The 27,474-nt window shown below is 32.5% G+C and overlaps 1 protein-coding gene across 1 annotated transcript in view; it reads left to right on the forward strand.

Moving 5' to 3' along the window:
- Positions 1-2,590: 2,590 nt before the first annotated feature.
- The window catches only part of LOC144352627 (complex I assembly factor ACAD9, mitochondrial-like), a 203,539-nt gene continuing 178,655 nt past the window's right edge, over positions 2,591-27,474 (forward strand). The window contains exons 1-4 of the mRNA XM_085496672.1: positions 2,591-2,877; positions 8,949-9,039; positions 10,046-10,147; positions 26,545-26,651. Of these exons, the coding sequence (XP_085352798.1) occupies positions 2,668-2,877; positions 8,949-9,039; positions 10,046-10,147; positions 26,545-26,651 (510 nt within the window). The 5' untranslated portion in view covers positions 2,591-2,667. The remainder of the gene's footprint in view (positions 2,878-8,948; positions 9,040-10,045; positions 10,148-26,544; positions 26,652-27,474) is intronic.

The raw sequence follows: 27,474 nt of genomic DNA on the forward strand, positions 1-27,474 counted from the left end.
TTACCTCATCAAACCAATTAACAAAATATTTAACTCTATCTACAATGCAAATATCTTCCTAACTGCATGGAGTACACGTTTAATAATACCCATACATAAAACAGGATCTAAATTAAATCCCTCAAACTACAGGGGAATAGCAATCTCCAGTTGCCTTGGCAAACTATTTACAAGTATCCTTAATACAAGGCTAACCACTCACCAACAGTTTGGTTTCAGAAAAGGTTGTCGTACAACTGACAACCTATTTATATTGAAAACAATTATTGAAAAACACATCAACAACAATCTCCATGAAAATACAGTGAATAAAAAAAAGAAGCTAAAGCAAACAAAATGTATGCCTGTTTTGTAGACCTGAAAAGGTTTTTGATAGTGTTTGGCATGATGGTCTATTCTGGAAACTATTAAACAATGGGGTGACAGGTAAAATGTATCAAATTATTAAAAGTATGTACAGTAATATAAAATATAAAATAAAAATGAAAGATGGACTAACCAATCAATTTAATTCAACACTGGGTGTTAAGCAAAGGTGTAATCTGAGCCCTTCACTCTTTAACATTTTTATTAATGACATAACTAACACCCTGGACCATGAATCATGTGATCCACCAAATTTAAATAACACACCAATCAGCTGTCTAATGTATGCAGATGATATAGTTATTCTTTCTAAATCCAAAAGTGGCCTCCAGAATGCCCTTGATAATGTCTCAAAATACGCACAGAAATGGAAACTCGTTGTGAACACAGAAAAAACAAAAATTATGGTTTTTAATAAAAATAATAAACTCTATGACAGTGATTTATTCTTTTTTGAAGGGAATAAGATTAACATCGTGAGAAATTATAATTATTTAGGTATTGTTCTCAGCCCTAATGGAAAATTGCTGCTATGAAACATCTGAAATACAAAGGAATGAAAGCATTATTCTCTTTGAAAGCCAAATTAGGTCATAATAAAAGCCTCAGTCCCTCATTATTGTTATCATTGTTTGATAAACTAATAAGACCAATTCTTATATATGGACGTGAAGTCTGGGCTGAAAAAAGTTCATTCAACTCTACTATAGAAGATGTACACCTCAGCCTTTGTCCTAGGCGTTTCAAAAAACATTCCGAAATTGGGAATTTATAGTGAGTTGGGTCACGGTTACAACCGTGGTTGGGTAGATATCCTATCGATTCATTTATTAAAAAGCAGTTAATAAAATCTACAAACCACCTAAACACAACTCAAAACCCCATTATTAAGGAAGCCTTCCTACTTAACAAGAACTTAACTCAGTACTGAAATCTACAAATACAACACTATCAGAAAGTGACAATAATGAGCTAAATTTGTCACAAATGTCACGGATATATGATAAAATAAAAAATGTATTTATAAAGCATTGGATTAACTCAATTAATGATGATAACAGACAAAACACTAATACAAAAAACAAACTGAGGACTTACAAAAAAATTAAAACAAACTTCATTTTGGAAAACTACTTAATTAAGCTAAAAAAGTATAGAACTGAAAAGTACCCTAACTAAATTCAGACTGAGCAATCACAGTTTAGAAATTGAAAAAGCAAGACACAACTGAATCAAAAGTAGCGACAGAATCTGCAAATTGTGTAATAAAAATGATATTGAAGATGAACTTCCTCATAATATGCCCAGTATATGGTACAGAGAGGGTCATTTTATACAATGAAGCTGAAAGGATTATTCCTGACTTTACAAATCTTACACCTGAAAATAAATTCATTAAATATAATGTCAAATAATTACTTAACAATTCCTCTGGCACAATATTTTAAATACAGCTTTGTTATTAGACAGCAGCACCTACTTAGTTATTGACTTTTGTATACCTGTTATGTGTTATGTGTTCATTGGGTTCTTGTTTTTATATTAAGTTTATAGTTTTTTGTTGGTGTTTCATTTTATTTTATTATATATTTCCGTTACTAACTTCAATTTAGTCTGTTTTTGGTTGTCTTTTAAACTATTAGCCATTGTAATTTGATTAATTTTTATCTGTAATTTGTGTTGTTGTTGTAACCTTTAACCTCCTTCAGTAGGTTGTTATGAGTTAATGAAATTGGTATCAAGACGAGAAAATGGTTTGGTCCGGGAATGGACCTCGAACCAACTACTCTGCCATACTACTGTCCGATTATCATATTGTATGTAATGGTGAATGTAGTCTGACGCCATGATCAATATTTATCAATTAAGTTTCAGTGGGTGGGGGGAACTAAAGAAATTAAGTTTTTTAATCTACATTGAACTTTCGGCGTTGTCCCTAATAGTGCTTTTATTTATATAATCATTGCTCTTTGACTTTCCGCGCATTCGCAGACGCGTCAAGAAACTGACACTATTAAAGTATTTATAACCTTGATTTCCACAGAAAATACTAAATTGATCTCTATTTCCCGCTCAAAAATATTGTTAAATTAGCTGAAATTGCTATATATCAACATTTGAGTGAATTATAGGTATTTCAGGGCCACGTTTCAATCGTACGTGAATCGGACGCGAATTGAACGCGAACCGAACGCGAATCGAACCGAACGCTGTCTTCACACTCGTCACTCGGCAGGCATTTGATATATCGCCCGGGTCGTTGGTCACCATCTACATCTCGTCATACAAATTACAGTTATCATGTTTTCTAGAAATATTTCTCGGTTTACACCGATTGTCAGAGACTTGAAGAAACCAATGTGTACATTAACGCTATCTCACACGTCCTGCGTTAGTTGTAATCAAGTCCTTTCCCCGTGCATTGTATATCACCAACAATATCGTGCATTTAACACCACTATAAGAACATGTGGTTTTGCCAAAGATCTGTTTGTGGGTAAATTCAACACGGTAAGACACGTTATTGTACGTTCTTTGATAATAGAGTTAGGATTGGGTTTGTGATGCGCCTACGTAAATTAGCCTGGTAAATTAGTTTGGAATCGGAACTCCAGAGAGTGGACGGTCGATTCGTCCTAAATCCCATTCATCCCAAGTCGATTCGTCCACAAGTCGACTCGTTCCGGAGTCGATTCGTCCCAAAGTCGTTTCGTCCGATTACTTAGGTTAACCTGATCTTAACTCTACCAATACGTGCAACAAAATCCAAATGACAAACTGTAGCACCACAATACAATACGTTAATCGGTCAATTGTCAAATCAGGTTATTCATATTTTAATATTATAGTGCAATTAATTAATGTTCCAAAAAATGGTAATTGTTGTTTATTTCTGAATATCGAGAAACACAGTAAATATTGTTGTAAGACATGTTGCGCTTTTCGGTTGTATTTTATATGCATCTAAGATGATTGTCTTGTTACCGATATATAAAGGAAGTCACCCTACACAAGATTTTAAGGCTAACCAAAGGCAATGGGATGAAAGTGCATATTAGGACAAGTCAACTTGTGGGACGAATTGACTGTGAATCTTCCAGAAAACTTCTGAGAATTTGTCCAGTGCAGTCATGAGTGAGGTGGACGAATTTGACCTAGCTATTACGGCAATGTAGTATAGTATATACAGAAAAGTGGCCTAAAAGTCTGTTGAAATCTGGTCAAGACAGTTTTAAAATAATAAAACTTTTACAACCCCTTGAGTGTTTTGTTGCTCTTTGGCTTGTAGTAATGTCACAACAAAGACCAACACCTTTTAAGGGCTATACATCACAGGATATAATGATTATCTTTATTGTTATCATATCCTCTATGGGACTTTGATTATAAAATACAATAAAGATATAGCAATGAAAAAAAAAATGAAATTAAAAGTTATAAAAGTTATTAATAGAATATAATAAATTAAAGTGAATGTTTTTATTTATTTTGAGGCAGCTGGTAGTACTCTTCAAATTGTTCTCTCGAATTTTAAAGCAATTATGGATGTACTTAGCAATTTGAGAAACCAAATTATACTGCCATTGTTTAGTATTGCAACTATTTTTTCTTAGTCAGGAAGTTTGGGAGGTATTTTTGAGAAGGTCATTTAAGAAGGAAGTGCTCACATTTTCTATTTCTTTTAATTGACAAAACTGACATTTTCTTTTTGAAATGTCAATGTTTTTATGTCTTCCAGTTTCTATTTCTAACACGGCACTTATTCTTAGTTTGGTCATGGATGACCTGTGGATGGGATTTTGCTCAGTTTCTAAATATTTTCAAGAGTGAATTTTGTTTTTAAATGTCTGCATGTGCGGAGTTTATTCTGTTGTTTTGTTCCCTTATTATCATCATACATTGAATCTAAACAATATGTTTGAAAGATGGCTGCAAGCTTTTTAGAGACTGATTTAGGTAGCTTTTCATCCTTATTATGGGTTTCTTCTCAAATGTGACTCATGTTTAAATGATGTCCAATTATATTTGTTTAAATTATCTAAATGAATGCCGAGTCTATAGGCTTCTAAAAAAAGTGTGTTGTTCTTTGTTCTATTTTACACCAATATTGGATTTCTTCCTGGCTCTACTAGACAAGCAAGATTGGTAGCTTTGCTGTTTACTCTTAAAAGAGATTTACAGAATTTTACATGCAATTTTTCCATAGGTGTTGTCAAACTAAAGAAATCTTTTGCATGGTTGTTATAATCAGTTGACCATATTTCACTGCAATAGAGCAGTATTGGTCTTACCACAGCATCAAACATTTTTATATGTACTTTTAATGGAATGCAGTGTTGGAATACAAAGTTTGTTTTATTTTGAAATTCTCAGAGCTCTATTAACTAGGTTCTTTTGGGCTCTGTGGAGTTTCCCAGTTAGATTGAATTTGGTAATCTGATTCCTAGGTAAGTATAGGAGGGTACATTTTCTAATTGCTGGTCAGAGATTGTGAATTTGAGTTTATTGAGGACGCTGCCAGATTTGTTGAATATCATAATTTTTTATTTTGCTGGGTTGATTTTTTAATTCCACTTGTGCAGTATGTTTCCACACTGTTCATGGCATTCTGTAGGCTTAATTTAGATTGTGAAATTAGTACCAGGTCATCTGCATACATCAGATAGGAAACATTATTATGTAAAGGAGTTTGGGAGTCATTATTGGAGGATTCAATATGACGTGTGATGTCATTAACAAATAAATTGAAGAGTAGAGGACTTAAGCCATCTCCCTGTCTGATGCCCTTTTTCACAGCAAAGGAGTTAGTTAATCTATGTTTTAGCTTAACACAGCTAACTGAATTAGGATTGATTATTAGAATTTGATTGAATTAGAATTCTCCAGAAATTTTGTATTTCTGATGTTTATAGAAAAGGCTAAAATGCTAAATGTATTCAAAGGTCTTTTTAAAATCTATGAAACATTTAAATGTTTTGTTAAAAGTTCTTAGAAAACAAAGATATGGTCAGCTCTGCTGAAGTTCATCGGACTACCACTTTGGCTTACTTTTAAATTTATTTTTTTTACTTTGGCTTACTTTTAAATTTTTTTTTTCTTTCTAAATATACGTCTTTTTTGGCTATTACCAGCTGCTTCAATGGTGAATGTTACTTCATCAAACAGCCTGCCGGGAAGCAGCAAAATCAGTAGTATTGAATATTGAACATTAGTTTTCGCCTGTTATCAAAAAAAAAGAAAATCTCCAACGACGAGTCTCCACAGATCGGTTTTCTGTCTGGAACTTGCCGACTCATATTGTCGCAAAGCGCCGGCTCGTCGTAAAACTCGTTTTGGACTACTTGAAAACGTGCCAATTTTGTGGTAAATGATCTTCTGCACATGTGTATTGCGTTGCCGGGAATTCCAACATGGCGACCACACCACCGAAATACCTGAGCATAAAAGTTCAGAGGAAAAACGGAGGGTAGACTGTTGTAGACTGGTACCCAATTCACTTGGGCCAGGGAGATGTGACATTAACACAGCTATACGAGAGATTAGTAGCAACAAACAAGTTTCGCCCAGACAACTTTAAGGACATACGTATTGTCCAGAGTGGCTGTCCCGCATTTCTTCTGCAACGATGAGAGAAATGGGAGAGGAGTGGAGTGGTATGGTGGCCTAAAAAGTCCAGCTGTGTAGAGAGGAGCAAGCAAGGACATTTCTGTATTATTGCAATGTTTTGTTAGTTATTGTCATAAAGTAGTGATATGTATATTCCGCCTTGACTTGTACTGAAAATGGTGTTCATGCTGACTGAAAGTACTTCATCATGACTACATGTACTAGAGCTTGTCTGAAATGGTTATACCTGTGACAGTAAATCAACATGTGCCTCCTACAAATAAAGACTTCTTGTTGTTTTTTTGATACACTGTGTTCTGTGGTTCAATTCGTAATACCAGCTCCGTAGTTTTTTTCGCCTTCTCGCATTAGTTTTGGGGTCTCCAGAAGATGTCATCCATAAAATTAGGCCTTAGGTCACCATTTAGAATAATCATATCAGTGCTAATACAAAGATCCAGCAATTCCATCTTGGTTTTTAATTGCTAAATATTGTGAAGCTCTTACTCTTAATTGGGTATCAGTGGAAGATTGTTGTCAAAAATAGCCACATCTTTTTCATTTTTTGTTCGTCCATTGAAGTCACCTGTCAGTATCACTGATCCTCATTTCGAGTTACTGATGTCTTTTTCTGAGTCCTTCCAGTTGAAAATACAGGAGGCTTGAGGGCTTATAAAAAAAAAGTGCACAAAAAGATATTCTCATTAAGATTAAAAATGTCCTTGTCTAGACAGACACAAATTAAATCGTCACTACTACTAGCATTTGTTTTACGCCTTGTCTATAAATGTTTTTGTAATACACCACAACTCTACCATTTTGTTTATTCCTTGAGTCTCTATGGTCATTGGAAGGATGGTTGGCATTATTCATTATTCCTTCTAGTACTTTGTTCTTGAAGTTGAAGAAAGTTTGACCTGGACTTAGGAGAAATAGCCTTATACACACAGTTTGATGTTGCTGGCATTAAATCAAGTGCCTTTGTGGTTTGGGTGTATAACTCTATACCTCAAAACAAACATTTGCTACGTTAATTAGTTAACACTCTTGTCAGCCTGGGCAAAACCCTGAGTCAGTGAAAATCAAGAATTTTTTTAATGGTCACCATCTCTTTGTGGGTCCTAGGAGATCAAACTCAAGATGCCTATCTGGGCATTTTATTTATGATTTACATGTAGGTATAAATGCACAAATGTATCTATGCTGGTAACTGCATGCTACATGATCCAATAAACCTCAAGGACAATGTGTGTGTGATCTATATTCATTTCTTTCTTCATTCATGTACATTTACTAATGTATGTAAGTTCGAAATAGGGACTTATAATTCGATCTTCGTTCGTCCATCTGGAGTCATATTTCAGAACCCTGTGAACCAAATCTGTTTATTCTTTGCATGTGCCTCATACTTTATCTGGGACATATGCATACCCAGTGGTTTACTGATTCAACCAAAGATGCCTGACTGGCAGCCATTTGTTTTTTGAAAATGTAGTATCTTATGCATGCTTTGTCAGTTTTTGTTCAAATTTGGTTAATACATTTCAGAACAACAATCAGATCAAAGATGACTGACTTGCGGCCGTCTTGCTTTTTAGCTCCGCTGTCGACTTTGTCGAGCGGAGCTTATCATATGAGTGATTGTCCGTCGGTGTCTGTCGTCCGTGTCAATGTTTTACTTTGACAATGTTTTACTTTACTTTACTACAAGCCTGAATGCTTTGATACTTGGTGTATATGTACCTTGGGTGGACCTCTCTCAGATTTGTTCATTTCATGATGATATCTTCAATTCTCTAATTTTGGTGAATATTTTTGTCATTTTTGGTAAAAAGTTATATTTTCGACTTCTTGTTAAAAACCGCAAGTCCAATTGCTTTGATATTACATATATAGGTACTACTCGTGTATCTCTCTCAGATTTGTTCATTTTGTAATGATATCTTCAATTCTCTAATTTTGGTGAATATTTTTGTCATTTTTGGTAAAAAGTGATATTTTCGACTTCTTGTTTAAAACCGCAAGTCCAATTGCTTTTGATATTACATATATAGGTACTACATGTGTATCTCTCTCAGATTTGTTCATTTTGTAATGATATCTTTAATTCTCTAATTTTTGGTAAATATTTTTGTCATTTTTGGTAAAAAGTGATATTTTCAACTTCTTGTTAAAAACGACAAGTCCAATTGCTTTGATATTACATATATAGATACTACATATGGACCACTCTCAAATTTGTTCATTTCATGATGATATCTTCAATTTTCTAATTTTGGTGAATATTTTTGTCATTTTTAGTAAAAAGTGATATTTTCAACTTCTTGTTAAAAACCGCAAGTCCAATTGCTTTGATATTACATATATAAGTACTACATGTGGACCTCTCTCAGATTTGTTCGTTTCATGATGATATCTTCAATTCTCTAATTTTGATGAATATTTTTGTCATTTTTGGTAAAAAGTGATATTTTCTTCTTGTTAAAAACCACAATCATTTATGGTTAAAAATTATATTTTTGAATTCTTGTTGAAAACAGCAAGTCCCATTGCATTGATACTATGCATATCTCAGCCGAGAAGCTGCTTGTTGACCATACTACTATATCTCCAAGGCATAGGGACCATTTTCAATCATACAAATGTACTTGACACATGTGTTGGGATATATGTATATATGTCCATGATGACAGATTCATTTCTTGTTTCTCTGTATGTGAGCCAGGACAAATGAAATTCATTTTGGATACAGGATATGCTATTCATGCATTTCATTTAATACATCTAATTTCAGTTGATACTAGATCAGCAAATTATTCACTCTAAATTATTAACCATGCTTTAGGTGCATATTACTTATTTTTGGCATGAATATGTTCCCCCAATTACACAGGGGACTATGTCATAAACAATGACTTGTTGCATTTGAATGTGGACCAAAAAACAAACAAATAGTTGTGCATTTTTTCATCCAGGAAGAAGTTTTTCCATTCCCATTTATCAGTGAGGAAGAATTTAACTCTTTGAATGAAATGGTTGGCCCTGTTGAAAAATTCTTCACACAAAGTGAGTATGCCACATCATGAATGAGGAGGAAACTGTAATAATGACACTCATGTCATGCTGATTAACTGTGTAAAGCCTGTCATCTGTGTAAATCTGTGTAAATCTCTACCTGTCACACTGTGTATCTGTCATCTGTGTAAATCTCTACCTGTCACACTGTGTATCTGTCATCTGTGTAAATCTCTACCTGTCACACTGTGTATCTGTCATCTGTGTAAATCTTTACCTGTCACACTGTGTATCTGTCATCTGTGTAAATTCTACCTGTTACACTGTGTATCTGTCATCTGTGTAAATCTCCACCTGTCACTGTATCTGTCATCTGTGTAAATCTCTACCTGTCATACTGTGTATCTGTCATCTGTGTAAATCTCTACCCATCACACTGTGTAACTGTCATCTGTGTAAATCTCTACCTGTCACACTGTGTATCTGTCGTCTGTGTAAATCTCTACCTGTCACACTGTGTATCTGTCATCTGTGTAAATCTCTATCTGTCATCTGTGTAAATCTCTACCCATCACACTGTGTAACTGTCATCTGTGTAAATCTCTACCCATCACACTGTGTATCTGTCATCTGTGTAGATGTTTACCTGTCACACTGTGTAAATATTTTCCTGCAAACATTTTTAACTTGCATGCCCAGTGGTTTCTAACTTTTTTTCATGATAGGCTTTACTACCATTCTTATCTAAGGACTATGCATACAAACAAAACATTTTAAAATATGCATGTTGAGTTTTTTGGGTGCTTACTTGAAATAGTAATGGAAGTATTTTGAAAAGATTCAAAACATTCTGGTATGACTGGTAAGTTTCCAGCCCTAGGCCTGGTTGTCTGGTACATTGCTTATACATCATCTGAACCATGCCCTCATGTACATGTATGTTTGAGTAGTTTTTCATGAATTATTGAACTTGTTTGTCTATAGGCTAATTCAATTCTTACTTTCAATGCCATGAACACACACAACTTATTTTTAAGCTGTCTTTCATTGTTTTTAGTTGATTCAAAGAAAATTGATGCCGATGGGAAGATTGATGATTATACTTTGCAGGGATTAAAAGATTTAGGTTTATTCGGACAACAGATACCAGAAGATTACGGTACGTCTTACCTTAGCAAGTCTGTGAAATTTTTGTGCTTGTAAATTTCCACACCTTTTGTGATTTTTATCAAAGCAGCTAAAAGGGATAGTGTTGAATCAATATAGTTACACATTTCCCCACCAGAGGCTTATTAGTAAGGTTCTATGGGTCTAAGTGCCTGCATGTCCTTGGCTATAGCATGAACATGCATGCATTAACTTGGTAAAAATGTCAATGATTTCATTTGATGTTTTGATTGAGGTATGTGTGAGGCTCGAAATCGATACTCTGCGCCACCGGAATGCGTCGGCGCATTTCCCAAAATAAGCATTGTGCGCCACCTAGTCGCGCCACCAATCTGCGGCGTATTCTGCGCCACTGAGAAAATTCATACTGTGTCCCTGTTCAAGCTTTTTAAAAATGTAAAATCATAGACTCATAGACGGCAATGATTTTCAAGCCTGTTTATCAATGCAATCTGAATGTTTCGCGTGAAATATTGTTATATAACATTTCTGGGAAATAAGTACGAAGATATTGGAAACAAGTAAATTAAAATAATCGGCTAGCTATAATTAGGCAAATTTCCAAAGGGGTAGCGCATGGAGCTAAAAAAAGATCTTTCTTTACCTCCATGGGTACCGTAACATTGAGTCGGACATATTGATACACAAATGAATAATCTGTGAAACAAACAGGGCGGAGACTCAGTGTCAGAGAAATAGCGCCCGATAACACAGGCTTTCAACGGTTAAATTCTAAGGTCACGAAACCATGAAAACACACATTATCTTTGGGAGTGGCTGAATTATTAGAACAAAAACAAAAATTATATTTTGAGAGGCCATTATCTTGGATATAATTTGAGTGGTTGAATCATAAAAGCGAGAAAGAACTGCCGATTTTGAGACAAAAAGGTGCCGATGGACGTTACATGCACCATACCAGCACCACACAGTAAAAAAGTTTATTGTAGTGTTTTGTAAACAATGTCTCAGTTCATTCTCGCTGCCTCGAAAAAAATACACTCGCCCAATCATTCTGTCATGGTACGGTTTATCTTATTCAGGATTTGGTTGCCCTGGTACAATTCCATTTTATTTCCCAATAGTATAAGCGTCGTCAAATTCGTGGTGCTAAAATGCGTGGTTGCAGATTACAGAACGTTTTTTCTTGCTGAAAGGTATTTGGCCAATCAAAAATCATAATTCATGAACCGGTGAGGTGATTAGCATATGACACCATTTTGACGCACTTAGTTCAGAATAATTTTCAGACGTTTCAAAAAACAACTTTTGTAAATTAATTTGCCAAACTAAATTATGGCAACTTTCTTGAAAATAGCACAATTCAACTAACAAAAAAAATAGGGTAATTTCGTCCTTCTTAGGCAAGCATTCAACCATTTGCGGTCTCGGGTGATTTTCAGACAGTTCAAAATTTTTGGAAAGATTTTTTTAAAGATACATGTATATGTGGAACTAAAACACTCCAACGATCTTTTAAATAGTATGATACAAGTAAAAATTACGATAATTTGATCAACAGTCATCAATAAGACTAATTCTCGTATATACATTAGTTGTCGTTTCCTGAATAGTCAGTACAGAAAAAAGTCTGACAAATATCAACATTGCTAGTGATGATGAATAAACATTGCATTGTCATTGAAACTTTACGCACAAATTAAACTTGGGTTGTTTATTTTTGTAGGTCTAGTGAGGTTGCGCTGCAAAATTAACCAACTTACATGACATTTGATGTTTTTTCGACTTCAGCATTTGAAAGTTTAAAGTACATTCCATAAATAAAGAAATAATTTTTTGAACACAAATACCGGTAATACTCTCGCTATGAAGTGAATGTAAGTGGTAGTAGCTTCGGCGACTTGAAGTCTGGATGCGTCAGGAATGTTTCAAAACAATGTTTATTGTAGCAAACCAGGGAGCTACAATCTTGTTTGTAGCTTCACAAGCAAACCAACATCAATAACTGACAAAGCAATTACATTTACCATCTTGAGAATTTTAATTTTGCTTGTTTTGTTGGGTTGCACTTATCGCGTGGCTATGAAGCCGTGCAAATTACAGTTGTGTGCGTGAAGCTATGAGCACGTCTGTTTTTGTAAAATACTAGATAGTGCAAAGACACGCAAGTGTGGTGGAGTTGGATTTTGTTGGCGTTGGAACATAATAAAATCCCATGATGAAATACAAAAGAAGTGGCCGATGGAATGAGTACAATGAAGTGAAACATTGTTTCAACTACGTAACGGTAGACCTAGATTGCGTCATATAAAACAACATTACAGTGCTTTTTGATGGCGCAGAATGACAGCTCAACTAGTGGGCAATTTCGATAAAAAAGGACTGTAAAATTAATAGATCAAGAATGGAAAAATTGTTTAAACTTCATTACAATTGACCTAGATTGCATCCTTGAATACAAAAATAGTTCGTACGCAAATAATGAGAGCAGAATGCTTTGTTCGTTTCCAATAGTTTCGTACTTTTCGATGCTCCTACAAATGTTATAACAGTATTTCACATAAAACCATCCCGATTGTGTTGATAAACAGGATTGAAAATCATTGCCGTAACTTCATTTTGAACCCAGAATGGGGCACAGTATAAATTTTCTCGATGGCGCAGAATGGTGGCTCAACTAAGTGGCGCACAATGCTTATTTTGGGAAATGCGCCGGCACATTCACTCAGTTTCAATAAAGTTTTTTAGGGCAATTATTCATTAATATGCATCTGTGTTGTTATATTCAACGCTGTGATAAGAAACCTGACAGACAATCACATTCCTCATTTACTTGGAAACCTCACCAAAAACACGTGTTAGCAAAATTAACATCACTGATAAAATTACGCTACTTCTTTCCAAGGTTCGTTCTCATTCTACTTTATAACTCCTTAATTCTCCCACATTTATCTTATGGTTTAGAAGTATGGAGTAGTACCGCCTTCCCTCAATCCAATTTATAAACAACAAAAGAAACTGGTACGCATTATAATGTTTTAAGACAAACTAACTCATATGTGTCTGTGCTTCCGTGCGTGCATCTGGACCTGTATCTTAGAAATGCCTGGACCAATCACAATCAAACTTCACACATACATCATAAATGATATTATACATTTGCACATCAATTTGTTTCACGATCTGATTCAAGATGGCAGAATGACGGCCGTTTTTGTTCTTAAAATCATCAAAATCAAGCATTTCTTGGCTGTTTACAGATGGATTTTGTTCAAACTTAGTATATACGTTGGACATTATAGGACCTTGATGCACATCATTTTTTTTTCAGATAAGATTCAAAATGGCCGACTGGTGGCCATTTTGTTTTAATGAATGTGATTCTAGTGCCAGATCTCTGACTTGCTGTGACTGATTATGTTCAAATTTTAAATATTCATTATACATTATGTCATAGATATACAAATATATTGGTTTGACGATCCTATTAAAAATAGCCGAATGGTGGCCATTTTTGTGTTGAAACCATCAAAATAAAGCATTTCTCGGCTGTTTACAGATGGATTTTGTTCAAACTTGGTATATATGTTGGACATTATAGGACCTTGATGCACATCATTTTGTCTTTCCGGTAAAATTCAAAATGACCGACTGGCGGCCATTTTGTTTTAATGAATGTGGTTCTATTGCCATATCTCTGACTTGATTCAAATTTTAAATATTCATAATACATGTATTCAAAATGGCTGATTTTGTTTTAATTAATGCTGTTCCAGAGCAATATCTGTCAATACTCATTTGACGATCAGATACAAATGTCAATCATTTAAATGATAAACAATCATCATAATCATATTCCTGACATGTTTATATTCCAGCTATATTATTATAAACAAAATATATATATCTTAAATGCGATAACCAACAGGGACTGTGCCATGCATGGCTTGTTACATTTATTGTTATTTCTATTAGATTGTATAAAATGTAATTTTATTTCTTAACAAAACTCTCGCCAAAATGATTATTTAGCTCTATTAGTATTTGTGAGCTCTATTAGTATTTAATTTAATGTGAATTTCGTCTTGATTTTAATAGTTATGCATCCTGTAGCATAATGATAAATAAAGAATACATTCATAAACTGGTAGCATGTGACATACAACAAAATAACTATGTTGATGGCTTTGGATGCAGCAAATTCTGACATTCCTAACCTTAGCTCACTAGCATCCCATGATCATATCACAAAGGCAGTAGGCTGTTGGAAAATCAAAAAACACATTACCCAAAGGATCTCACCTCTTCCAGCTCAAGCCTTCACAAGATGGGCCTGTTTGTGATGGGACAGAGAGTAACAAACTCTTCACACAACTGTGCTCAATAAACTACTGTAATCATGTTGTGTTTGAAATACTTGTTTTACCATTAGTGCCTTTATCCTTAGTGTATATAAACAATGTTGTCATTTGAGAATCAATTATGTTGAATTTTGGTACCAGGGAAAATCCTGTGTTGCATTTCAGTTCGTTAAAGATTTGCTTGTCTGTACAGTATATTTCTTGACTATGTCTTATTAGTCCCCGTTCGGACGAAGTCCGAAAATGGGGACTTATAATTCGGTCTCTGTCTGTCCGTGTGTCTGTGCGTCCGTGCGTCCGTCCGGAGTCATATCTCAGAATCCCTTGGACCAATTCTGTTCATTCTTTGCATGTGCCTAGTGCAGTGGTTTAGCGATTCGATTCAAAATGGCCGACTGGCAGCCATCTTGTTTTTTGAAAATGTTGTATTTTGGACATGCTTTGTCAGTTTTCATTCAAACTTGGTACATAGATTATACATGTTAGGATACATGTCCATGATGATTTATTTCACAATTGAATCAAAGATGGCCGACTGGCAGCCATCTTATTTTTTGAAAATGACGTATTTTGGACATGCTTTGTCAGTTTTCATTCAAATTTAGTACATAGATCATACATGTTAGGATACATGTCCCCGACCGTCCGTGAGTTCCTGAGTTTGTCTGTCCGACCGTCTGTGTGTCCGTCTGTCCGTGTGTCAGTCTATCCAACGTCATATTTCTGAATCCTGTGGACCGATTCCGTTCATTCTTTGCATGTGCCTAGTACCTTATGTGGGACATATACACATGCAGTGGTTTAGCGATTCAATTCAAAATGGCCGACTGGCAGCCATCTTGTTTTTTGAAAATGTTGTATTTTGGACATGCTTTGTCAGTTGTCATTCAAACTTGGTACATAGATTATACATGTTAGGATACATGTCCATGACGATTTATTTTGCAATTGGATCAAAGATGGTCGACTGGCAGGCATCTTGTTTTTGTTTTTTTATGCAGTATCTTGGACGTGCTCTGTCAGTTTTCATTCAAATTTGGCACATACATGTACTTTATACATGTTAGGATGCATGTCCATGACAATTCGTTTCAAAATCTGGTCAAGGATGGCCGATTGACAGCCATCTGACTTTTTGGCCTTACTACTATATTTCCACAATTTATGTACCATTTTCATTCGTATTTGGCACACACATCATACATATCAGTGTGTTTCATAATCAGATCAAAGATGGCTGAATAACGACTGTTTTTATTTTGGCCATATTACTATGACACGAAACACGTGTTTTGATGTAAATAAACAATTTGTTGTATACGCCACTTGGAACTCAAGTTTCAAGGACATGCTCGCGACAACCCCTCTGCTTTAATATGACGAGCACAAAGAGAACTTAACGGTGACTGTGTCATTTTCAATGACTTGTTTTCTATAACCTGCATCTTGTCACATACAAAAGTAGGTTGCGCTCTTTATCTCAGATATAATCCAAGGTTTTAGTATAAAAAATAAATGTTGTAAACGATTAAAGACTGGAGACTCATTGTTTCATATTTTCATTTCATAATTACGTCCCCACATTTACATTGGTCTGACTATGGCCAAAAAAGGAATTGAAGAATTGTACCCCACATTACCCCTTTTTGGCCTGCAGGTTTTAATTAGTTCCTGTTCGGACGGTAGTCTGAAACGGGAAGTAGTGTTTTTGGTTTCGTGCGTGCATGTATGGTCATATTTCAGACATGCTTTAATAGATTCTTTTCAAATTTGGTTACACATACATGTCATGAAGATCAATTTTGACCGTTTGGCAGCTATTTTAGATCACAAAATGTGCAGATTCTGATTAAAATGGACTATAAATTACATGCATCTAATACAAAGTTGTTTTTATGTTGTTAAATTAATGTCAATAAAGATGTGTTTTTATTTTGGTTTGTCAGAATATTACCTTTATTTGTATTTTGTTTGATTTCCTGATTTGAAAATGATTGCAATAAAGATTATCAATATTTTTACCACATGCTTGGACCCTGGCTTTCCCCTACATTGTATTATTGTTCAGGCAATGTGTTCCAGTGTTGCATCTTGGAAAGATTCGCTTGAGCGAGGTAAATGGTAACACACCTCATGTTCGGCTCAATGTTTATGGATGCCTGTTGTCACTTCGCGATAATTAAGACTGAATAGTCTGAAGATCACTAAATTATTTGGTAAGTACAGTGGAGTAATTTGTTTTTTTCTACTGAGTGTGGGTTTTTATGTTATTTAATTAATGCATGCCTGTTTGTTTATCATTCAAGCTCCTTCAAGCCAAGTTATACATTTCAATTTGTGTTGGCTAAAAAAAATATTTTCTTACGTTTAACTGAAATATAAGTGGTCCTACGTATAACGCTATGTTGATCGGGGCTAACTAAAACGGTTGTTTTGTATTCGATCGTCACAAATAGCGACCATGCGTTGGAACATGACTGTTTTGGATGTATTCAAGATAATCGCTCTGGTTCGATTATTACAATAAGAATCATTGATCATTGATCAATGATCCAACAGTATCATGTGATTACGATTTTGAGTGCAGTTACAAGAGAAAACTGAACAACTTCATTCAAAATGCCCCATCTGAGGAGGTACGTCTGCAATTTTGAGAGATTAGCCATCAGTAGTCCAAATATAGCTTTGCATGAGTCATTTAATCGTTAAAAGTTTATATCGATTGATCCTAGTCTTTTTATTGTGAAGACGCTAAAAGTTAATTTTTGTTATCCACCTCCAAAATAAGTGCAGAGTCGGGGGTCCGTGTAATGATACTAAGCCACTGATACAGTCCGTGTACGCAGGACTAAAATATAAGATGATATATTTGTAAGCAACAATATATGAAATTTCGGAAATTTATCGTGGATCTACGAAGGTAATTTGTTTGATGCCCGTGGCCGGTCAATGGACTGCAATTGTATTTGATCACTGGCGTTCTCGTTTGTATCTTTTTTTACCAGTTATTATTTACAAAATAATAATTTTGTGTAACTCTGTGTTTATCTAGCTGCAATTTTTAAATGACGTGAACTAGCTACGTTAATATTGTGACGATCTTTCATAATTTGCGACCAATCAGGGCAGGGCGCCATCTTTCAATTTATAGTAGGTCACCTTGTCACAGCGCCATCTACGTCCAAGGTCACTTGTTTGAATCCATTTGTTTAAGTTTGCGTTTGAGAGTGGATTTGGTGTGAACTGTATATTGTTTGTTTGTAAAGTTTTTTTTTTGTATTTTTTTCACAGGATCTGGATTTGAAAGACAATTTTGATGGCTTATATCATGCAACAATACCACATAGTTCTGCAATATACACAAATCTATTACAGAAGATTTGCTGACTTCAATTAAAAATCTTCATTTATGACACGTTTATTTTATCAAAAAAATATGTATTTAGACTTTGAATTTTTCATTGTACACAAAATGAAGTTTTGTAATAAAAACACTTTTTTCCTGTGTGGATTTATGCAACTTTATTTGTACAGTAAGAGAATGATTCTGTTGCAGCGCTGGTCCTATTTCAAACTGTGAAATAACGGGTCAAGATAAATTAGTGATTGAGGGTTATGCTCACTAAGGTTCACTTAAATATTTAGGTATCACCTATGGAGTCAGTACATGTTTGACAAACAGTCTTATAACCTCAATATATTCAATGATGATGGATACTGCTAATGTCAGTACTGACTATTGATAACATACTAGATGAGGGACATACTGTATTTAAAACTTATCTTAAGCCATTCCAGTATATAGAATACTATAGGATTTCTTTAGTATTCCTATAAGGATACTATTGGATTTCTATAGTAGTCCTATAAGAATATTATTGGATTTCTATAGTAGTCCTATAAGGATACTATTGGATTTCTTTAGTATTCCTATAAGAATACTATTGGATTTCTTTAGTGGTCCTATAAGAATACTATTGGATTTCTATAGTAGTCCTATAAGAATATTATTGGATTTCTTTAGTATTCCTATAAGAATACTATTGGATTTCTATAGTAGTCCTATAAGGATACTATTGGATTACCTTAGTATTCCTATAAGAATACTATTGGATTTCTATAGTAGTCCTATAAGGATACTATTGGATTTCTTTAGTATTCCTATAAGAATACTATTGGATTTCTTTAGTGGTCCTATAAGAATATTATTGGATTTCTATAGTAGTCCTATAAGAATATTATTGGATTTCTTTAGTATTCCTATAAGAATACTATTGGATTTCTATAGTAGTCCTATAAGGATACTATTGGATTACCTTAGTATTCCTATAAGAATACTATTGGATTTCTATAGTAGTCCTATAAGGATACTATTGGATTTCTTTAGTATTCCTATAAGAATACTATTGGATTTCTTTAGTGATCCTATAAGAATACTATTGGATTTCTATAGTAGTCCTATAAGAATATTATTGGATTTCTTTAGTATTCCTATAAGAATACTATTGGATTTCTATAGTAGTCCTATAAGGATACTATTGGATTACCTTAGTATTCCTATAAGAATATTATTGGATTTCTATAGTAGTCCTATAAGGATACTATTGGATTTCTTTAGTATTCCTATAAGAATACTATTGGATTTCTTTAGTGTTCCAATAAGAATACTGTTGGATTTCTTTAGTAGTTCTATAAAAATACTATAGGATTTCTTTAGTAGTCCTATAAAAATACTATAGGATTTCTTTAATAGTCCTATATAAATACTATAGTGTTTCTTTAGTGGTTCTATAAGAATACTATTTGATTTCTATAGTAGTCAAATAAGAATACTATTTGATTTCCTTAGTAGTCCAATAAGAATACTATTTGATTTCCTTAGTAGTCCAATAAGAATACTATAGGATTTCTTTAGTAGTCCTATAAAAATACTATAGTATTTCTTTAGTGGTCCTATAAGAATACTATTGGATTTCTTTAGTAGTCCAATAAGGATACTATTTGATTTCTTTAGTATTCCTATAAGAATACTATTGGATTTCTTTAGTATTCCTATAAGAATACTATTGGATTTCTCTAGTAGTCCAATAAGAATACTATTGGATTTCTATAGTAGTCCTATAAGAATACTATTGGATTGCTTTAGTATTCCTATAAAAATACTATAGGATTTCTTTATTAGTCCTATAAAAATACTATAGTATTTCTTTAGTGGTCCTATAAGAATACTATTTGATTTCTATAGTAGTCCAATAAGAATACTATTTGATTTCCTTAGTAGTCCAATAAGGATACTATTTGATTTCTTTAGTATTCCTATAAGAATACTATTGGATTTCTTTAGTAGTCCTATAAGAATACTATTGGATTTCTATAGTAGTCCTATAAGAATACTATTGGATTGCTTTAGTATTCCTATAAAAATACTATAGGATTTCTTTAGTAGTCCTATAAAAATACTATAGGATTTCTTTAGTGGTCCTATAAGAATACTATTTGATTTCTATAGTAGTCCAATAAGAATACTATTGGATTACTTTAGTATTCCTATAAGGATACTATTTGATTTCTTTAGTAGTCCTATAAGAATATTATTGGATTTCTTTAGTATTCCTATATGGATACTATTGGATTTCTTTAGTAGTCCTATAAGAATACTAACGGATTGCTTTAGTATTCCTATAAGGATACTATTGGATTTCTTTAGTAGTCCTATAAGAATATTATTGGATTTCTTTAGTAGTCCTATAAAATTACTATTGGATTTCTTTAGTAGTCCTATAAGAATATTATTGAATTTCTTTAGTATTCCTATAAGGATACTATTGGATTTCTTTAGTAGTCCTATAAGACTACTATTGGATTTCTATAGTAGTCCTATAAGAATACTATTGAATTTCTTTAGTGGTCCTATAAGAATACTATTGGATTTCTTTAGTAGTCCTATAAGAATACGATTGGATTTCTTTAGTAGTCCTATAAGAATACTATTGGATTTCTTTAGTAGTCCTAAAGGATACGATTGGATTTCTTTAGTAGTCCTATAAGAATACTATTGGATTTCTTTAGTAGTCCTATAAGAATACTATTGGATTTCTTTAGTAGTCCTATAAGAATACTATTGGATTTCTTTAGTGGTCCTATAAGAATACTATTGGATTTCTTTAGTAGTCCTATAAGAATACTATTGGATTTCTATAGTAGTCCTAAAGGATACGATTGGATTTCTTTAGTAGTCCTATAAGAATACTATTGGATTTCTATAGTAGTCCTAAAGGATACGATTGGATTTCTTTAGTAGTCCTATAAGAATACTATTGGATTTCTTTAGTAGTCCTATAAGAATACTATTGGATTTCTTTAGTAGTCCTATAAGAATACTATTGGATTTCTTTAGTATTCTTATAAGAATACTATTGGATTTCTTTAGTGGTCCTATAAGAATACTATTGGATTTCTATAGTAGTCCTAAAGGATACGATTGGATTTCTTTAGTAGTCCTATAAGAATACTATTGGATTTCTTTAGTAGTCCTATAAGAATACTATTGGATTTCTTTAGTGGTCCTATAAGAATACTATTGGATTTCTATAGTAGTCCTAAAGGATACGATTGGATTTCTTTAGTAGTCCTATAAGAATACTATTGGATTTCTTTAGTAGTCCTATAAGAATACTATTGGATTTCTTTAGTAGTCCTATAAGAATACTATTGGATTTCTTTAGTAGTCCTATAAGAATACTATTTGATTTCTATAGTAGTCCTATAAAAATACTATAGGATTTCTTTAGTAGTCCAATAAAAATACTATTGGATTTCTATAGTAATCCTATAAGAATACTATTGGATTACTTTAGTATTCCTATAAGGATACTATTTGATTTTTTTAGTAGTCCTATAAGAATATTATTGGATTTCTTTAGTATTCCTATAAGTATACTATTGGATTTCTATAGTAGTCCTATAAGAATACTATTGGATTACTTTAGTATTCCTATAAGGATACTATTTGATTTTTTTAGTAGTCCTATAAGAGTATTATTGGATTTCTTTAGTATTCCTATAAGGATACTATTTGATTTGTTTAGTAGTTCTATAAAATTACTATTGGATTTCTTTAGTATTCCTATAAGGATACTATTGGATTTCTTTAGTAGTCCTATAAGGATACTATTTGATTTCTTTAGTAGTCCTATAAGAATACTATGGATTCCTTTAGTATTCCTATAAGAATACTATTGGATTTCTTTAGTAGTCCTATAAGAATACTATTGGATTACTTTAGTATTCCTATAAGGATACTATTTGATTTTTTTAGTAGTCCTATAAGAATATTATTGGATTTCTTTAGTATTCCTATAAGGATACTATTTGATTTGTTTAGTAGTCCTATAAAATTACTATTGCATTTCTTTAGTATTCCTATAAGAATACTATTGGATTGCTTTAGTATTCCTATAAGGATACTATTGGATTTCTTTAGTAGTCCAATAAGGATACTATTGGATTTCTTTAGTATTCCTATAAGGATACTATTTGATTTCTTTAGTAGTCCTATAAAATTACTATTGGTTTCTTTAGTATTCCTATAAGAATACTATAGGATTTCTTTAGTAGTCCTATAAGAATACTATTGGATTTCTTTAGTAGTCCTATAAGAATACTATTTGATTTCTTTAGTAGTCCTATAAAATTACTATTGGTTTCTGTAGTAGTCCTATAAGAATACTATAGGATTTCTTTAGTAGTCCTATAAGAATACTATTGGATTTCTTTAGTAGTCCTATAAGAATACTATTGGATTTCTTTAGTAGTCCTATAAAATTACTATTGGATTTTTTTAGTAGTCCTATAAGAATACTATTGGATTTCTATAGTAGTCCTATAAGAATACTATTGGATTTCTATAGTAGTCCTATAAGAATACTATTGGATTTCTTTAGTAGTCCTATAAAAATATTATAGGATTTCTTTAGTAGTCCTATAAAAATACTATAGGATTTCTTTAGTAGTCCTATAAAATTACTATTGAATTTCTTTAGTATTCCTTTAAGGATACTATTTGATTTCTTTAGTAGTCCTATAAGAATACTATTGGATTGCTTTAGTAGTCCTATATGAATACTATTGGATTACTTTAGTATTCCTGTAAGAATACTATTGGATTACTTTAGTATTCCTGTAAGAATACTATTTGATTCCTTTAGTATTCCTATAAGGATACTATTTGATTATTTTAGTAGTCATGGAAGAATACTATTGGACTATATAAGAATACTATTGGATTTCTATAGTAGTCCTATAAGAATACTATTTGATTTCTTTAGTAGTCCAATAAGGATACTATTGTATTTCTTTAGTAGTCCAAAAAGGATATTATTGGATTTCTTTAGTATTCCTATAAGAATACTATTGGATTTCTATAGTAGTCCAATAAGAATACTATTGGATTACTTTAGTATTCCTATAAGAATACTATTGGATTTCTATAGTAGTCCTATAAGAATACTATTGGATTTCTTTTGTGTTCCTATAAAAATACTATAGGATTTCTTTAGTAGTCCTATAAAAATACTATAGAATTTCTTTAGTGGTCCTATAAGAATACTATTGGATTTCTATAGTAGTCCTATAAGAATACTATTGGATTTCTATAGTAGTCCTATAAGAATACTATTTGATTTCTTTAGTAGTCCAATAAGGATACTATTTGATTTCTTTAGTAGTCCAATAAGAATACTATTTGATTTCTTTAGTAGTCCAATAAGGATACTATTGGATTTCTATAGTAGTCCAATAAGGATACTATTTGATTTCTTTAGTAGTCCTATAAGAATACTATTGGATTTCTATCGTAGTCCTATAAGAATACTATTTGATTTCTTTAGTAGTCTAATAAGGATACTATTTGATTTCTTTAGTAGTCCAATAAGGATACTATTTGATTTCTTTAGTAGTCCTATAAGAATACTATTGGATTCTTTAGTATTCCTATAAGAATACTATTGGATTTCTATAGTAGTCCAATAAGAATACTATTGGATTACTTTAGTATTCCTATAAGAATACTATTGGATTTCTATAGTAGTCCTATAAGAATACTATTGGATTTCTTTAGTAGTCCTATAAGAATACTATTGGATTTCTTTAGTAGTCCTATAAGAATACTATTGGATTTCTTTAGTAGTCCTATAAGAATACTATTGGATTTCTTTAGTAGTCCTATAAGAATACTATTGGATTTCTTTAGTATTCCTATAAGAATACTATTGGATTTCTTTAGTAGTCCTATAAGAATACTATTGGATTTCTATAGTAGTCCTATAAGAACACTATTGGATTTCTATAGTTGTCCTATAAGAATACTATGGATTTCTTTAGTAGTCCTATAAGAATACTATCGGATTTCTTTAGTAGTCCTATAAGAATACTATTGGATTTCTTTAGTAGTCCTATAAAATTACTATAGAATTTCTTTAGTGGTCCTATAAGAATACTATTGGATTTCTATAGTAGTCCTATAAGAATACTATTTGATTTCTTTAGTAGTCCAATAAGAATACTATTTGATTTCTTTAGTAGTCCAATAAGGATACTATTTGATTTCTTTAGTAGTCCAATAAGAATACTATTTGATTTCTTTAGTAGTCCAATAAGGATACTATTGGATTTCTATAGTAGTCCAATAAGGATACTATTTGATTTCTTTAGTAGTCCTATAAGAATACTATTGGATTTCTATAGTAGTCCTATAAGAATACTATTTGATTTCTTTAGTAGTCTAATAAGGATACTATTTGATTTCTTTAGTAGTCCAATAAGGATACTATTTGATTTCTTTAGTAGTCCTATAAGAATACTATTGGATTTCTTTAGTATTCCTATAAGAATACTATTGGATTTCTATAGTAGTCCAATAAGAATACTATTGGATTTCTATAGTAGTCCTATAAGAATACTATTGGATTTCTATAGTAGTCCTATAAGAATACTATTGGATTTCTTTAGTAGTCCTATAAAAATATTATAGGATTTCTTTAGTAGTCCTATAAAAATACTATAGGATTTCTTTAGTAGTCCTATAAAATTACTATTGAATTTCTTTAGTATTCCTTTAATGATACTATTTGATTTCTTTAGTAGTCCTATAAGAATACTATTGGATTGCTTTAGTAGTCCTATAAGAATACTATTGGATTACTTTAGTATTCCTGTAAGAATACTATTGGATTACTTTAGTATTCCTGTAAGAATACTATTTGATTTCTTTAGTAGTCCTATAAGAATACTATTGGATTTCTAATACTAATTATGTTTTTGTCAACAGACAAAACATCAGGTTATACCTATCAGTACCACACATTCGTTTAGGATTACTTAAAAAATTCAATAGTATTTCTTTAGTAATTTTATAAGAAAGGGGCCAAAATACTGAAGGATCTTTTAGAATTCCATAGGAATACTTTAGAGTCTTGTAGGATTCCTTTAGGATTGGTCCTAAAGGAATATTATACAATTCCTATAATAGGATTTTTTCGTAAGGGATGTATTTACAGGTTGCTTGCTGATTTAAATATCTGCATTTCATTCAGACCAAATAATTCTGGGTGCCTTTCTGAAGTTGACTTTGATCTTGTCACTGCGTTTTAGACATTAGACACTGCATTGAAAAATGTTTTGAAAGTACTTGTATTTGATCAGTGCACTGTAAACCATTTTCTTTTGTTTTTTCTTATTTGTCATACTCGGTATGTACACTGTTTTGGTATTTCACCACGTAAATTTATTTATTAAATATTGTCAAGACCAAGTTTGGTACATGAGGATTAATTTGAACAGTTTGAATGGGAACTGTGTCATTTATACCCTGCTTAATAATAATTCTTTTTTGGAATATATTTTTAGCTCCGCTGTCAACGAAGTCGAGCGGAGCTTATAGTATTACCGTCGCCGTCATCAACTTTTTCGACTTCTTCTTAAAAACCACAAAATGTATAGCTGTGAAACTTTCTAGGAAGTTACCATAGGTGCTTTTCTCTCAGATTTGTTCATTTCGTGTGGTTATGTTCAATTGTCTTATTTATAGCGAATATTTTTATCATTTTTGGTCAAAAATGCTATTTTCGACTTCTTCTTGAAAACCGCTAGCCTGAATGCTTTGATGCTCGGTATGTATGTACCTTAGGTGGACCTCTCTCAGATTTGTTCATTTTGTGATGATATCTTTAATTCTCTAATTTTCATGAATATTTTTGGTAAAAAGTGATATTTTCGTCTTCTTGTTAAAAACCGCAAGTCTAATTGGTTTGATATTACATATATAGTTACTACATGTGAACCTCTCTCAGATTTGTTCATTTGGCGATGATATCTTTAATTCTCTAATTTTGATGAAAATTTTTGTAATTTTTGGTAAAAAGTGATATTTTCAACTTGTTAAAAACTGCAAGTCCAATTGCTTTGATATTACATATCTAGGTACTACATGTGGACCTCTCTCAGATTTGTTATTTCGTGATGATATCTTTAATTCTCTAATTTTCATGAATATTTTTGTCATTTTGGGTAAAAAGTGATGTTTTCGTCTTCTTGTTAAAAACTGCAAGTCTAATTGGTTTGATATTACATATATAGTTACTACATGTGAACCTCTCTCAGATTTGTTCATCTCATGATGATATCTTTAATTCTCTAATTTTGATGAATATTTTTGTAATTTTTGGTAAAAGTGATATTTTCGACTTCTTGTTAAAAACCGAAGGTCCAATTGCTTTGATATTATATATACTACATAGGCATACAGGTAGACCTCTCTCAGATTTGTTCATTTCGTGATGATTTTGTTCTTCAATTATCTAATTTTAATGAATATTTTTGATAAAAAGTTGGATTGCTTTAATACTATACATATTGTTCATTTTTGAATGATATCTTCTGTTCTGTCTTCTTGATAACAGTAGAGCTATCTCAGCCGACAGGCTGCTGGTTGTTTAAAAAAACAAACACATGTTCACCTGTCAATACGATACAATGTATGAAGATAGAATTGTTATTCATCTGTTGACAGGTGGATTGGGATTGTCAAACACACAATATGCAAGAATAGCTGAAGCTACATCATTGGATGCTGCAGTTGCTGTCACCCTGGCTGCTCACCAGTCTATAGGTCTTAAGGTAAGAATCCTTCAAATACAAGTCATGAATGACACAGCCTTCGCTAGTTGTCATTCTAAAGTTACATGGACATAAATTGGCAAACATGATTTCTATGGCATTTTCAAGTTTATAGCACTCTCCATTCAGGCCAGCATTATTCTCAGCAAGAAAACCAGATAGCACCAAACCAGTACAACAGGTACCGTAAAATGACAAGGAAGTATACAAATCAGATCTGTAAATATGTAGAGTTAGTGTTGTGTCTGTTTGGATAAACTAGTTTGTGGCCCTGGATTAGTTTCAATATCTCTAATAAGGACAAGGGTACTTCTCATATGACAATGATACAAATAAAGTGCAAAAATCCAGAAAAATATTATCAAGTTTTTATTATCATACATTAATATTAACAAATCGTGTGAAATTTTATGAACAGAGAAACACATATTTATGTTTTGGTTGACAGCACTTCTCAGAGTAAAAAAAAGAGAACCTGCGAAACTTTATACAATTGTCAGACACGCAGTGAATAGTACCTGTATGTTTTTGTAATACATGCAGTTCCAGTGGCTTTGCTTTCCGAGAAAAAAATTCTGGCTCTGCACCTGCAAAAAAAAACAAAAAAACATTTAGTCCAGAGTAAGCAGAGCATATGTGTTCCCATTGGCTGTTAAACTTAATTAAAAAAGATATTTGAGTCTTTTTAGTACGAAAAAATATTACTTAATATATTTATACCAACCAGAAAGAAATTGCAGTTCACACTGTACTTTTTTTAAACATGTTCTACCAAAGTCTAGGATGAACTAATTCACTAGTCTGTTTCCAATCGACAAAGTTG

This window comes from Saccoglossus kowalevskii, chromosome 3 (assembly GCF_978046115.1).
Source record: "Saccoglossus kowalevskii chromosome 3, keSacKowa6.1, whole genome shotgun sequence".
NCBI lineage: Eukaryota > Metazoa > Hemichordata > Enteropneusta > Harrimaniidae > Saccoglossus > Saccoglossus kowalevskii.